General features: G+C 35.9%; 2 protein-coding genes across 4 annotated transcripts; one reads left to right on the top strand and one right to left on the bottom strand.

The window, feature by feature from the left end:
* Positions 1-6,985: 6,985 nt before the first annotated feature.
* Positions 6,986-11,496, top strand: LOC107042227 (lysosomal alpha-glucosidase). Of its 3 annotated transcripts, none has more exons than XM_015263164.2 (11): positions 6,986-7,036; positions 7,206-8,368; positions 8,450-8,519; positions 8,596-8,700; positions 8,766-9,023; positions 9,091-9,293; positions 9,365-9,472; positions 9,537-9,714; positions 9,794-9,942; positions 10,015-10,099; positions 10,180-11,496. In XM_015263164.2, the coding sequence occupies exons 2-11, from the start codon at positions 7,341-7,343 to the stop codon at positions 10,729-10,731; spliced, it is 2,736 nt and encodes a 911-aa protein (XP_015118650.1). In that variant the 5' UTR covers positions 6,986-7,036; positions 7,206-7,340; the 3' UTR covers positions 10,732-11,496. The 3 variants fall into 3 exon arrangements, with proteins under 3 accessions (XP_015118650.1, XP_015118648.1, XP_015118649.1); XM_015263162.2 differs by having other exon boundaries at positions 7,030-7,111; XM_015263163.2 differs by lacking the exon at positions 6,986-7,036 and having other exon boundaries at positions 7,130-8,368.
* LOC107042228 (zinc finger protein 37 homolog) lies at positions 10,965-15,963 on the bottom strand. The gene is made up of 2 exons (XM_015263165.2): positions 15,879-15,963; positions 10,965-15,318 (listed from the first exon to the last, which is right to left on the bottom strand). The coding sequence occupies exon 2, from the start codon at positions 13,760-13,762 to the stop codon at positions 11,807-11,809; it is 1,956 nt and encodes a 651-aa protein (XP_015118651.1). The 5' UTR covers positions 13,763-15,318; positions 15,879-15,963; the 3' UTR covers positions 10,965-11,806.

Raw genomic sequence — 15,963 nt, 5'->3', positions numbered from 1 at the left:
TCCACACCCGAGTGACCATAGCTAAACAGGATCGCCAGCTCACAGTTTCCATTGAAAAATCCCCTGGTATTACGGCAGAGAGTTTTTTTTTCCAACAAAGTGTCAAAGAAGGGGATATAAAGTCTGTTCTTGGTGTAAGGGGGCATACATTTTCGAATCTGTTTAATCTTGGTCCGTGGCGCATAAGTGAAAGCTATCTCCGTTGAATGTGAATTCAAACAAAGGTACAAACAAACTCGGGAGTCAAAGTTTTCACCGTAGTCTGAGTGTTAGAGTGGGCATACTGTGATTCCTCTGTGAGAAAAGTGGTGGAGGACAGAGTGGGAAAAGAAACACCCGCTGCAAGTGTAAGAGTTGAGTGCTTTTGATGCGATGCCGACATTACCACACTGAATCGCACTATGTGATGTCGAAGTACAGCGACATACCGTATGAAACCTCTTTACCTTCGATTTTTTTTTCTTTTTTTCATCACTTCTTTTCACACACTGAAAAACCCATTGTAATATCTCCACGGCCATAATCTAATTATCATCGAGACGTACCTCAACACACATTATGACACTATAATCATGACCATATATCAATAGAAATTTACCTCAGTTTGCACGATCTTAGATTATAGGTTTGCCGATTGGAAAGTGGAAATGAGCTCAAAAAAAGTCGGATGATGAAAAAATGGTAAATCTATGGAAAATGAGAGAGCGAGAAAAAAAATGTATGGCAATGGATGAAGAAAATATATATAGGCCTACACTCAATTCGATAATTCGAGCGAACAGCCGGGCATTTATTATATACATGTGTATACCCACAATTTTCTTACGCTCAAGTGATTTTTCCTCATAAAAAAAAGATGTTAGAAAATGGTAGAGATAATGCATTGCTATTTCATTCTTCATTGACAAGAAGAAAACAGGAAAAGCAGAATTATTGTGGGGAAATTAGAGGCAAGTTAGTAAGTTAGGTTTGTAAAAATAAAATACGTGTAAAGGTACTCATGAGAGGCCTAATATCGTTTGTGAAATGTTGAGGTTGAAAGGATGCCGACAAATAGCCGGCTGCTGGGGATTACAGGGAGAAACGATCTGTAAAAAGGCACAACAATGAGGCGTCCGGTGATAGAAAACGACGTGAGCGACACCATTCAGCAAAACGGTCGTTTTTTTTCCCTTCTGAACGAATACTATATGCTACACTTTTGAGATTATTATAAAATTGGTGTAAGGATCATTTCACTAATTCCCCTAAAAACCAAATAATACCCTATTATAGAACATCAATTTTTTAACTTGTGACGAATACATTCATATATAATGATCTAAAACACCTCAACTGATTCATCTTTCACATTAATTTCGAAAAAATAAATTTTTTTTTTAGAACATTAAATAGGCAACTAATTACAGCAAAACAAGAACAAACTGAATAATGAGGTCTATTTAGTTTGTGTGTGTGTGTGTGTGTGATATTGAGTTTGAACAAATTGATGCAATTTTTTTTTCTCCCAAATCCACTTTTGAATTGGGGTGAGAACATACCGGGAAATCCCCAGTGTCACTCTCAGGCACCACTAAATACCGATCGACACGCGAAGCGTTAGCTTTCCCCTTTCAAAGCCGGGTTTATAACCGAGGCCTTGTTTGGTCCCCATTAAATTAAATCGGCCCCCCAACACTTGTCAGCGCATCGTTTGTCCTATTCTACACCGCACAGTTAAGACATCACTTGGATTTACGATCTTGAGATGTCATAAGACGAGCAGATAATTTAGTTCTTAATGTCATTTCAATCAATTCTCGGTTCTTTATCATAAATATCTTCAAATGACTGTGAGTTTTTATTTTTTATTCTTCAGTCAGAAAATACCCAAGAAAAATGTGAAAAAAAAACAACGAGGATGAAAAAAATAAAACATTATTCATAATAATAAAAATAATAATGAAAATGCATCACATGTGGGTGGACAGGTTAAACGTGGAGGAATAAAGTAAAAGGGGGAGGGGGATGTTGACTCGTTGAAACGCTTAGTGAGATTGCAGTCGACAATACAACAATACAACGTGCGTGACACACCCGACGGTGCTCAAGGGGGGAGGTGGGGGGACTCACTCTTGCTTCTGGAGAGTGAAAATCTCGCCAATTCCAGGGTCGGTTGCCACACCCTATATCTAGCTCCCTGCGAGAGCGTACTCAGTGGGCTTTAATTCAGAGTCCATGTGACAGCGAGACTTCATGAAAAACACGGCGGAAGGAAGAAATAAAGCCTCGTCGGTCGGTGCTACTGCGGCAACCGCATGCATGCGATATGTCGTATATACGTTTGACGCGAGACTACTCATCAACTGACCAAGTTGTGTAACATATTATTAATGTAAAAAAATGTAGCAAAATTATTTTATTCATCTCATGTTTCAGCGAAAAAAAAAAACATTCAATTGAAATGCATCAACATTTTATGTCCATAGAAGAGCTTTATTTTTTCTATTCGATTAACTCATGCGTAAATAATCATTCAACTTGAAATCTCCACAGTCCACACAGAGGACTCTTTTGTAATTTTTTTTTCCAGCATCCCTATAGGGTCCAAGTGGACAATCATTCACATCCGGATTGCGCTCTCTATAATCGACAATGCCAATGAGGGATTATTCTGTTTACAGTTTCCCTTTTTTTCGCTCTCCTAAAAAATTGGAGAATAAGAACGAGAGTACATCTATGTAACAATCTACATGCTGGAAATTATATCGATAACAATAATATGTAATACGCAAGCGTGCAAAAATGCAATTCAATGTGAGAAGGAAATATTAAAATAATACACAATGTTCAAAGTGGGGAAACTTATATAAATCGAGTAGGTGTTATCGAAATTGAATGTTTACATCAAGGGGAAGGTAAATGGGTAAGGGTGAAGGATCACAACCCCGGCAACATATGTATAAACGGCTAAGCCCAGCTTAGGTTTTGCTACTGGGAATAAAAAGTTGAAGAATCGAGTGAGTGGATATATTGGGGTCGACCGTCATCTATAGTTAAGAGTGACGATGATGAAGGATGACAGCTACAGTTAGAGCGGCACGGCTGTATGTCTGTGCTCTAAAAACACACTTTGCACAACAACAAAATCTCCATTAGGTATTGTTTCGATATATTTAATTTCTATAAAATAAGTATACGATCATTTTATAAAAAAAAAAAAAAAAAAAACTCAGTTTAAAGAGTAAATTTACCAATTTTACATTATTGTTCTTTTATCTTATAAATTGCCTTTATTACGAAATGAACCATTCCCCCGCCCTCACTCATCCAATTGAGTTTTTCCACTCGATTAACGAAAAAATGTTGAGATATATTACGACGGGAGTATATTATAAGAAAGGATGGGTTACGAAATTTGAATTCTCCAGCCGAATTCATTCATTATTTTTCAATGAGTAGGACTTGACAAAAAAATTAATAATGCCATAATTTTGCACTATACATTATACACAGTCTAGAGGATGCAGCATTGTGATTATATAATGAAATATATGTCTTATTTACCAACATATTTCTCAAATAGTTTTTAGGCAATGTCTATTCACACGCTCCACGGTTACTTTGACCGTGCGGATATATGTATACGGGACGTGTCCCGTGGATATATGGGAGATGGTGGCGGACCCTCAACTTTTACTTCTCAAATTAACGCTAGTTACTGATGGGTCGATAATCGACTAAACATTGGCAACAAGCCATTATTGACTATACTCAATGGATATATTCGGAAATATTGCGGTTAAAGAGTATTTCAGTAGTTGAGAAAATTGTATAAGCAGCAAAAGAGAAAGAATAAAGGCAACAAGAGAGTTATCCGAACAAAAGGCTTGAGTCCAGTGAAATCCATGACGAGTAAGTAGCTAGTATTTTTTTTTTCTCTGATGGAGAGTGGGAGACAAATTGGTTGGGGATTTACGTTCTACCCTTAATCCTTATAAGCCCTTGGCTTTACTCGGGTATTATCGTAAATGCATTTAAGAATAAGAGCGGTTGAATAAAAATTTTCCTGTTCAGACGTAAAAATTTTCCAAGTTTGGATGACATTCACTTGTCAAATGCAAAACATTGAAAAGAAAATCTCCTTTCTCATTTGTTCTTAACAATTGATATATAGTTTCAATGATCTTATCGGTTAAAATGAAAAATAAATTTGGTCAACAAATGACAAGAGTATTATAGAAATGCTTGCTTATTAATAATAATATAATACACAAGTGCCGAGATGGATGAAAGGATGAAGAAATAGAAGAGAATTTGAGGAGGTGGGCCATCGAGGTTGGTTGGACTAAATAAAGGGGATGAACGGCGGATGAGGGGGAAGGGAATGTAGTTCGCCCGGGAGCAGCTAGGCAAGCGTAAAACTTGTGTGCCGAAAGGCAAACATTGACATATGCTCACATAAAACCTCAACGCCCGGAAACCATGATTTCGATTCGATTCACTTCATTCGCGCCAATATCCACGCACAATTATATGCAACGCCGCACTCATTAGATCTAATCATCATCATTTAATGCGCCAAGCGCCATTATACCAAATATCTCATCATCATACTCTCCAGTATGTAGTAGCACTCAGCATTTACATTAGGAAAAGGACTTGGGAGTGAAAGAACCAAGTCTTTGCATGCGACCAACGTAACAAATACATCAGCATTCGTCCGCTAATATGGTTTTCCATGCAATCGTTAGTTGAGGTCCTATTATCTCATCGACTACTCACTCTAGTGCATTCCCCTGGGCAAGAGAGTAGAGCTTTCGTCGCTCATGTACCCGTTCAGGGCTGCGACGCCGCCGTCGTTTGTTCGCGCCACACAGCCTCCATTTTAAGCCATGTTGGCTGAGCGCGGCCCGCAAGGGACTCTCACTCTCGTCTCCCACCCCCCTTTTTCATCTTGAAAACTCAAACCAACTCTCCCCCGGGATACGATGCCTTTCGTGGAGCGCTCAGTATGTTGAATGTCGCCGAAAAAAAAAACAAACAAAAAAGAAAGAACTGGTAGAGAACGGTGCGCGGTGGTGGTGGAGGGGGGGAGATGAATGAAGAAATATAGATAAAGGGATGGGAAAGCAGAAAAAATAAAAAGAAAACGCTGCTTCATTCGCCCATTCCCGGCTTAATCGTCCAGGAAATGTGTGAAAAGGATGTAAAAATAAGAGAACAAACGTATACTGAAAGTGAGTTGAAACTGATGAAAGAAAGAAAAAGGTTAATTATCTCTGAAATAATTTTATATAAATAATTTAAAAACAAAGTTAAGGCGATTGACAATAAGAAGTATATAGCGTATAGTGGTAATAGGATAAATCACGTATATATGAAACCATAAAACAGGAAAGGTTCTATTCCTCGCCGGAAGCACCGCCGCCTCGACAATTTGATAAAAAGTAATGAGCTAATAATGGGATTTTGGGAATGATGGAAAAATAAATCCATTTTTACATCGTGCGATGCGTATTAGCTGTATAGAAAGCGACTATCGAGGGGTGGATTAACTGACGATTGCGGTCGTGCTGGGGACAACAGCACTACATGAGCGTGAAGGAAATACTCAATTGGGGAAAGACAATGAAAAGCTTCACGAACAATAGGGGTCGACTATTGTTAATTGTGCATGTGTCAGCATTATATCGCGTTATAACGAGTAATCAATCGTTCGGTCAATTAATAATACACCTATTATCAATAGCCTTAGTTAATGATTGAATTTGTTCATGTTCACTCTTCAAATTGTCTTATATTGTAATAAAGTATAAAGCCACCGCCACGATGCTATAATAAAACATATATCAATTGAGAAATCAAAAAACAAGATAGATTATTATAGTATACCTAAACAAATGAGGGGATTGTTTGTAGAGACATCGTTTTACGCATGACCCTGTGGGTTCTTTATATTCTTTTCTCAATTCAAGTTGATACCACTTGAACGAGCTGGAGTATAAACGAATGCGGGAGAGCCAAAGCGAGAAGGATAGTAATAAGGACTGGAGGGGTTGGGGTGTAAGAACTGTATTCGTATGGGTCACCCCGAGGGACTTTGATCTGTGCCGATCCCGGAACTTCCATCCTGTATTATTCGCTGCTTCAGCCACCCCCGACCTATTACCTACCACTCTTCCTGTTGGCGCCCACTTCTCGCTCGCTTTTGCGCTCCTCCCGAGATTCAAAACCTCATCCAGAAAAAGGAAGACGCTTGTTTGTCTCTAATTACTCTGCTTTCTTTCTTTCTTTCTTCCTTCGATTTTTCAAAATTAATTCCGGACATATTATGACAATATAATCACTCAATCAATGTTTCCTGTCCTGGATAAAAAAAAGCCCATGGAATTTGTAAATTTAATTTATTAATTTGTTTTCCATTGTCGTAATATGACAGTAAGTATTGAAAAAAATAAAACAAGCCGATTCAAGCCAGAAGAGAGGTGCATAAAAAAGTACGACTGCTGATGGATACAGAGAGGGGTCCTGAGAACCTGCAAACGTTGAGCCTTTTGATCAACGCAACAGCGTTGATGCTTGACTTAAACGCATGTATTCAGATGCCTCATGAATATGAAAAACTGCATCTCTATGCTCAACTGCATGTGATTGTTCTCCTCTTTAGGGAAAAATGAAAATATTTTCGGTTGGTATATATATGAAGAAATGTCAGAAGGGTAAAAAATTGTAAATCAGAAAGTATAAACTCACCTTGGTTGATTTCCAAAGGTGCGCTTCCTTTTATTTACCTCCTAATGCCTTCTCGCAATATTGAGGCGGCTGCTGTTTTATCGACTGAATGACTATTATTCCTACTGTTGGATATTAGAACCTACAGATAGTTGGGCAGTTATTTTATGATAATCAATTGCCATGTGTCTATTAATTTGTCAATTTATATTATGATGGCGGTATACTTGAAATTCCAATTGGTTATAAATTTAATCCATATAATTTTGCCATTCTCGATAGTGCTGCTTCAATGCATTTGTGGTTGAGTGATAATATATAGGTATATATATATATATTATATAAATGAATAAAAAGTGTAGACCGCTTATCCGATGCATTATATGCACACAAGATGGTGATAAATATAATTAAATTCATGATAATATGTACAAGCTTACTAAAGTGTAGTGTAGTACTATATATATAATTTTTGTTTTCATTAATTTCAGGTCAAGAAGAAACTCCAAGTTTTGTTACCAATAACAAATGAAGTGGAAGAATATATTCAGTTCACTAAAAATAGATGGAATACTACTAGTGGAATAATATCACGAGTCATCGCTCTCTGTATTTGTTGCCTGATAATGGCAACATTGTCTGTATTAGTAATTCTATTAGAATGCCATGTCTTGCTAAATGAGGCCGGTCGTAATGAACAAATTATTAAAAAAATTGAGGAAAATTTGGAATCAAATGAAGGAGAAAAGTGTTTGAAAGTATCACGAAACATGCGTTTTGACTGTCATCCAGAGAATGGTGCATCAGAATTATCTTGCATGGCACGAGGTTGTTGTTGGGATGCATTTAGCTCTCAACATAACGAAATATATAAAGAAATACCTCTAGGAGTGCCTTATTGCTTCTATCCTCCAGATTGGCATTTATATGAATACGAGAGAATAAATGAGACAAAGGATGGATTTGAAGGATCACTAAGAAACATTGCTCCATCTTTTTACAAAAAAGATATCTCAGTTATTAGATTAAAAACAAGTGAAATTGGCACAAATATTTTGAGGGTAAAGATGGATGATGCTAATAATTCAAGATATGAGCCAGTGTGGCCAATTCGAAATACTCTTCCCAATAAGTTTTCAAGTGATTCAGATTATGAATTTCACGTAAATAAATTGAAACCCGGTTTCCAAGTTGTAAGAAAATCAACAGGAGTTGTATTATTTGATTCTCTCTTTGCTGGTGGTTTTATATTTTCGGATCAGTTTCTCCAGATTAGCACTTTGCTACCATCGCACAACATTTATGGTCTTGGAGAGCATCGAACTTCTTTGAAATTGAATACAAATTGGCAGACATTTACATTATTCAATAAGGATCAGCCGCCCACCGAGCATGCTAATTTATACGGTTCACATCCTTTCTATATGATTGTCGAAGAGTCTGGAGCCTGTCATGGCGTACTTTTTCTCAATAGTAACGCTATGGATATTATTCTCCAACCAACTCCTGGATTAACATTCAGAAGTATTGGGGGTATTTTTGATATATATTTTTTTATCGGGCCAAATCCATATGATGTACTTGATCAATATTCAAGTATCGTAGGAAAACCATTCATGCCACCATATTGGTCTCTCGGATTTCATCTCTGCAGGTAAATCAATTTCAATTTCATTCCCCGAACACTTGACGCATTGCAATTTTCCATAAAGTCATTGAATTACTAATATTTCAGATTAGGATATGGATCATTGGAAAAAACGCGACAAGTATGGAACAGAACGCGAGCAGCTGGCATTCCATTCGTAAGTTTATGACCAAAGGAAATTACATATTCAATATTAAATATTAAATACTTGAGAAAACTTTTTCATCAAATAGGATACACAATGGAATGATCTCGATTATATGAAAAATAGTAATGATTTTACATACGATATAAATAAATTCAAAGGCCTGCCGCAATTCGTCGAAGAAATTCATACGGTATGTTAAATACGATAATTTCATTTTATTTTTTTAATATATTATTGACAAGGTAAATAATTCAGATGGGAATGCACTATATTCCACTCATTGATGCTGGAATATCAGCGTCAGAAGCTAATGGCACATATCCTCCATATGATGAAGGACTCCGCCGAGATATTTTTATCAAAGATTTTCACACAAATGTCCCATTTGCCGGAAAAGTATGGAATCGTGTATCTACTGTGTGGCCTGACTTCACTCATCCACAAATTGATGAATACTGGTATACCATGATGAATAATATGCATAAAGAATTTCAGTACGATGGAGCCTGGATTGTATGTAAAAAATTATTGCTGACATTATTATTGCTGATTCTCCTAAACAAATACATTTATGTTATAGGATATGAATGAACCGTCAAATTTTTATAATGGCCATATGAATGGTTGTGTAAAAAATGTTTTTGATAACCCACCATACCAACCCAATGTAGTTGGAAACTTGCTAGCTACCAAAACTTTATGTATGAATGCACAACATGCTAGAGGGCTTCATTATGATATTCATAATACTTATGGCATGGCAGAAGCTGTAGCATCATACAAGTAAATATATATAATTCTCTTTCTTTTTTATTAATTTATTTATTCATTAATTTTATCAACTCTTGATATAGAGCAATTATTAAAATTCGACAAAAACGTCCGTTTATTGTATCTCGTGCTACTTGGATTGGTCATGGCCATTACTCCGCCCATTGGACCGGAGATGTATATTCAAGTTGGTAATATATTTATTTATTTATTCATTTTTTTTTTCGTCTCCTTTTTTCATAAGCAATTTTTCAGGCATGATCTTCGAATGAGCATACCAGAAATTCTGCAATTCAGTCTCTTACAAATACCGATGATTGGCGCCGACATATGTGGTTTTGATGGAAATACCACAGTAGAATTGTGTAACCGATGGATGCAAGTCGGTGCATTTTATCCCTTTTCACGTAATCACAATTCAGATGATACAATTGTGAGTAAATTATTTATTTTAATTATACAAAAAAAAATTTCCTTTCAATACATATAGTCTTTGTTTCTACCAAGTATAGGAGCAAGATCCAGTGGCACTGGGTGCTTTGGTTGTAAGATCGTCGAAAAAAGCATTGATGATAAAATATAGACTGTTGCCTTATCTTTATACATTATTTTTTAAAGCTCATTCCTTCGGATCGCCTGTCATAAGTCCCTTATTTTTTTCGTAAGTTTCTTTAACATTCTGCTCGATAACCAAATAAAGCATTTCTTTACCTTTCACCGTTGCACTCGACAGATTTTGGGAGGACAAGAATACACTGGATATAGATAGTCAATTTTTATGGGGCGACGGATTAATGATTGTGCCAGTTCTCGAGGAAGTAAGGATTTTGTTAAAAATAATTTGCGTGACATTGTACAACTCGTTTTCTCATTATTATTATTATCATTATTTCTATAGGGGAAAATACAAGTGCAGGCATACCTACCAAAAGGCATTTGGTACAATTATTACAATAATACTGGCACCGTCTCCAATGGACAATGGTTCCTTGTAGATGCTCCTTTGGATACTATCCCCCTATTTATTCGTGATGGAGTCATCATACCAGCTCAAACTCCCGGTCAAACAACTACCCAAAGCCGAAAAAATAAATTTCAATTAATTATTACAATTGCTCAGCAGTTGAAAAAAAAATCTTCTGGTTCATTATATTGGGATGACGGTGATAGCTTAGATTCTGTGGAAACTCATAATTACCTTTATCAAGATTTTGAGGTTGTTGATGGTAACAAGTTGAAAAATGTATGGTCAACAAATTTTGGCCCATTTAATATTAAAGAAGCAATGATTCTAGGAGAAATTGAAGTTATGGGATTAGTCCATGATGTTACACGTGTTGTTGTTAATGGAGAGCCAATTGTTACATTTACTTACGATAAATCTCGAAAATATTTAATTATAAAGAACTTGCAGATTGATCTGACCAAAAAATTTGAAATCACTTGGTAGGAATATATTCACGTACTAATTTATATAAGTAAGTTTTCAATGTTTGTTTCCCCTACCTACTGCCTATGAACACATCCTCAAAGGTCAGAAGAAATGAAAATTCCATTCAATTTTCTCACAAATTACATTTTATTACACACTACATTCTCAATATTCATGGCACCGTAGAAGAAGCAGTAATAATTAATAAACATTTTCTTTTTCTCTATTAATGGCTATCATATATATATATATATATATATATATATATATTTCAACTCAAAAGCCTTATAGTTTTTATCTTTGGCGTGAAAACTGAAAAAAAGCAAGTAGCAAGTTTTCGTCATACTCAAGTCCAATATTAACCTGAATGACCTCGATCTTTATTCAATATACAACCACCGTTTCATTTACATGAGACCTTTTCTTGTCGTGTGGATTTTGAACAGAAGCATTGTTGTTGGTATATTCTTTTTCATCTCCACTAAATATGTGAATAATTCGTTGTAATAATATAGCCATCTGACAATAACTATAGGATAATATTAATTTTCAGATTATGCAGTTTATACAATGCTAGAAATTTCAACTGACTCAAATGAACAAACAAACAATTAGTTTATAGTAATAATAAAATTGTGATTATTGTCTGGTCACATTATTTTATCGCTATCTAATCATCTTCATGTGGTTGTTAAGCAACAAATTTTCATCATTCATTCATCTCATTGAGGAATTTCTTATATAAATTATATATTGTAATAACAATACTATTAAAGTAATGAAACAAAATTTCCAGGCTTCTAACGTTTTTTTTGTTTTTTCATTTTTAATAATCTTCTACCTAGTCACTCTTTTTTCATTTAGTATAGAGATACAATGATCAGGAACAAAAAGGCAAGTAATTTTACCAATTAAAAGTATGGCAATATTGAACATTTTCCCTGTCATAATCATAAATATATAATCATGCATCCATCTGAATCACAACAAGAACAACTGATTCAACATGACTAAAGAATGATGGTAAACAATTTGGTAGTACAAGTCTTTGGTTATAAAATAAATATTAATCCCACTTGATTGAATCAACAGTCTATGTCGTAGTGAGTGTTTCCAGTATTTCTTCTGGGCTCTTATTCATCTTTTTAAATGTTTCCCAGTGCTCTTTGGGTACAGTCCATTTGAGAAATGTCTCAAGATTTTTTTGTAATGCTTGGAATTCATTGAGTTGGCCCAGCTTAATGGGATCCTTACCAGCAGATATCAAGGAATCTTGAAGAATTTCATCGATGAGTCTCTTTCCAAATCCCAGTTCGTCCAGACGCTCAGGTTTAGAAATTCTCTTCAATAAGACTGCCAACAGTAGACGCATTCTCTCTAACGTCATATTCTTATATTTACTGTAATCTGTATTTTTATGATTTTCACCATCAATTTTATCGGCGGTTCCATCATCATTGATGATATCTCCACCATGATAAAGTTTCTCGTGACTCTCGAGATCATTCTTCTTTTTGAAGAAATTATTACAGTTATTGCAACTATAGGGTTTAGTTCGTTTATGAATGCACTTCATGTGTTTCTTCCAATGCGGCAGTTGTGTGAATCCGACATTGCACTCAGTACACTTGAAGGGTCTTTCTCCAGTATGTCTTCTAGTGTGAAGTTTCAGGGCTGTTGAGTGAGCAAATGCTTGCCAACAAACAAGACACCTGAACGGTCGTTGTCCTGTGTGTGTTCTTTGATGGACAGTCAATTGTGATTTCTGGGCAAATTTCTGTCCACAAGTTGGACATGCATGAGGTCTATCATGGGCATGTGTTCTCATGTGTTGTGGCAAGTGACCCTTGAATGTTTTATTGCAGATAACACAGAGAAATGTTTTAAGATCCTTATGTAAGCACTCGAGATGTTTTTTGAGAGCATCACGTCTGATAAATCCCTTTCCACAGATGCTACATGTATGATCCTTTTGACCATTGTGCCGTTTCATGTGTAGAGTAAGGTTAGCAGCACAAGTGAATGTACCCATACAGAGATCACATTGATAAGGTTTTATTTGGCTGTGTGTACGTCGATGCTGGGACAATTGACCCCCTCGAGCAAAGCTCTTTCCGCACTCTGCGCATTTATAGGGCTTAAAGCCTGTATGGGTTCGAACATGGAGTTTCAAACGTTCTTTCAATGGAAATTCTTTACCACAATCGTCACATTTATATAATGGCCCAGTTGCATGTACAACTTTATAATGATTTCTCAAGCCTCCACTGCCTTTGAACTTGGCCTCGCACATCATACAGTTGTACCTTTTCAACGATTCCAGTTGTTCTTCACCCGTGTCAGTCAATGAATCACCTTTATCCTTATCATTATTTATTTCCTCCAATTGATTATTATTATTATTATTATTATTATTATTATTTGCTTTTTCCGTTACATTTACATTGTCATTATCATCTTGATCTAGAAGATAACTCGCTTGGATTATCACATCTATGTTGAGTCTTAGGTCTTGTTCTTCTTCATCTTTTGAGGATAATAAATTTTGGCTTTGCTTATCTTTCAATGATTTTTTATTCTTCCTGGGGACTTGTTTCAATTTCCCATCGAGCATTTCATTGGCATGATTGGCATTATCTAATGCACCACTTGATTTTTTTACTCCACCAATATCAATGTCCATCTGTTGATCTTGATAAAAATAATATATTTCATCTTTAGGAAAATCTTTATTTTTCAATTTTCCCATTTTTCGATTATTGACTTTACCATTATTTTCTTCATCATTAATACTATCAACTTGTTTATTATTATTTTCAGCCAAAAAAAATTGATGCTTTTCAGTTTCATCGATTAACTCCAACTCATTATCATTTTGGGTAAAACTTCTAAGCACCTTGAGTCCATCAGTTGTATTTTGATCTTTATCGCTTCTTGTATGCTTAATTCTCGATTGCTGTACCGGCACAAGTTCAGTCAACTGAATGTCCTCCTGTAGGTGTTCAGCGTCAGAGACCTGGCCAAGTGACGTCTCGTGTGTGTTGGTCATTTTTTATTTGTTTAATTAATTTTCCTCCTCTTTTTCAATGTCAATTTAAATAGTACATCTTTACATTGATGGCTCAACTTGATTTATAATAAGCCGCTGGACGACAATCATTATGATTCATTCTAGCGAGTCTAATAATTTATTTAAGTAATAAAAATAACAATAGATGATCGAATAATGAACAGTAATGCTGTGCTGTGCGCACAACCAGAAAGACTTATATGCACTCTTCTGTCCCTTATCGTAGACTGGCGTTTCCACACATTGATGAAAAAACAGGGCACACGCACGTTCAAGTAAACACTCAAGTGGGAGACGTGGGTGAGACTCAAAGTGTTATCGGAGCGCTATCGTATTGCCAGTAATTTTCATTTTTCCACCTCTTGTGTATCCATCGATGTAGTAGAAATTAATAAAACAGATGTTTTCAATACTCGAGCCTGGTCTTTCTACGCGCGCATTGGAATCACTCAGGCATTCTGCTTACAGAATTTCAACAAAAATTGTTCCTACTAATTATAAGTTTTCAACGTTTTAAGTTTTCAAAGTTGATGATTAGCATTAGAATCTCCCTTTGATACGTTTCTAATTCTGTCAAAAGCCGGGGCTCAAGAGTGAAGCCAGCGGGCGTTGGAATCACCCAGAGGATGAATATCTCCTAGCTAGCCCGATATTTGCTCACGGCACGACTGAATTGATTACGAGAGAGAGAGAGAGAGAGAGAGAGCTTGCGTGTTGCTGCCCGATTGTATGTTTTGTATTATTTTTTTTCTTCTTCTTCTTCTTCTTTTTCTTCTTTTTCTCACACAATTCCGCGCTTTTTTTACGCATGCGCACTTTACTGGTCGATATTGGTTGCTAGTTGATAGACTTGTATACATCAGAATCAGAACAATTCAACAATCCAGGGTGGTTACGTTCCTGCTGCAGTCGACCTCTCATCTCTTCTCCACACGAGTTATTTTCCGGTCCACTACTCAGCAACAATTTAATCGTCAATCCATCCATTGTTTGGCAGATGCCTAGCTTTGACAAATACAACTTATGTCTAGCACGTGGAGATCGGGGATAAATTACATTGAACGTTGAATATTCGGCATTGAAAACAGGCATCGATGTCGCTTGCACAGCTTGAAGCTGATATTTGTGTGATGGGGCTGGCTTACCTTGGAATTGAATTTGCAAAGAAATTTTGGATCCTGGAGATTCCTTGGTGATTCCAATATGAGAAAATACCGCAGTGTTGTTGTTATTATTTTTGTGCTTCAGGCAATTTTTTATTTATTTTAATCAATCTTGATGATGAGCAGATATTTTTCAAACAACTCTCATGTGTTTACGAGTTTTTATGGGCATTGTGAACAAGAGTAAAAGCAATCGTGTGTGCCCTCCGGTTAGTGGCCACGCCTAATTAAACGACTTCCGCTTTGTGTCAAGAGGCAGTCTAGAGAGACTACTGATGATAGCTTAACTATGTTAGTATTTGAATTTTAAGATTTTTTAACAGCGGAATTTTTGCATTAGAAAACAGTCCAAGAGAAAGTGCCCAACACCATCTGAAAGAAATATTTCACACATTTTTCCTTTTTCCGTTATCCATCACCATATTAATAAACAAATGGTTGAGAGAAAAGCAGTGAAACTGTCTTTTATATCAGTCTTGGCTGAATTTCATTATTTTCAATTGATTTTTAATTTTTTAATTTTTACAAAAGAATGAAGGCTCGCCGCCGCCAATGTGAAATAGAAAATGAAAGAAAATTCATACTTTTATTAATATTATATTAACATTGTTTCTCTCTCTCTCATTTCTTTTTTTTAAATACTTGAGCGGTAAAAGAATTCTACCTTATAAACATTTATATTTGTACATGCTTGCTATTGGTAGATACATTCCTAACTATACATTGCCCATATATTTCATTAGTCACTAGTAGAAAACATGTTTGTGCGCATTGAACTTCCCAATCGACACTCTGGTCGTCCAAATTACACTTCTTCTCCCCAAAAATGTATTACTTATCAGGTAAATTTCATCCCTTGCCTCCCATTGTTTCGTAATAAAAAGCTCAATGACCAGCAAACAGATAATTGAATAATTAATTCATGTACTCACCAACATTCTCGTATTGTTATTAACATCACACAATTACTATTTTTGACTTGACTGAATGCACGTATGGTTTGACATGTAATTCGCC

The sequence above is a fragment of the Diachasma alloeum genome, unplaced genomic scaffold, assembly GCF_001412515.2.
Source record: "Diachasma alloeum isolate Michigan unplaced genomic scaffold, Dall2.0 Dall_scaffold_00430, whole genome shotgun sequence".
In the NCBI taxonomy this organism is placed as follows: Eukaryota; Metazoa; Arthropoda; class Insecta; order Hymenoptera; family Braconidae; genus Diachasma; species Diachasma alloeum.
The sequence above is the reverse complement of the archived record's forward strand: the minus strand, read 5'-3'. Positions and strand labels throughout refer to the sequence as shown.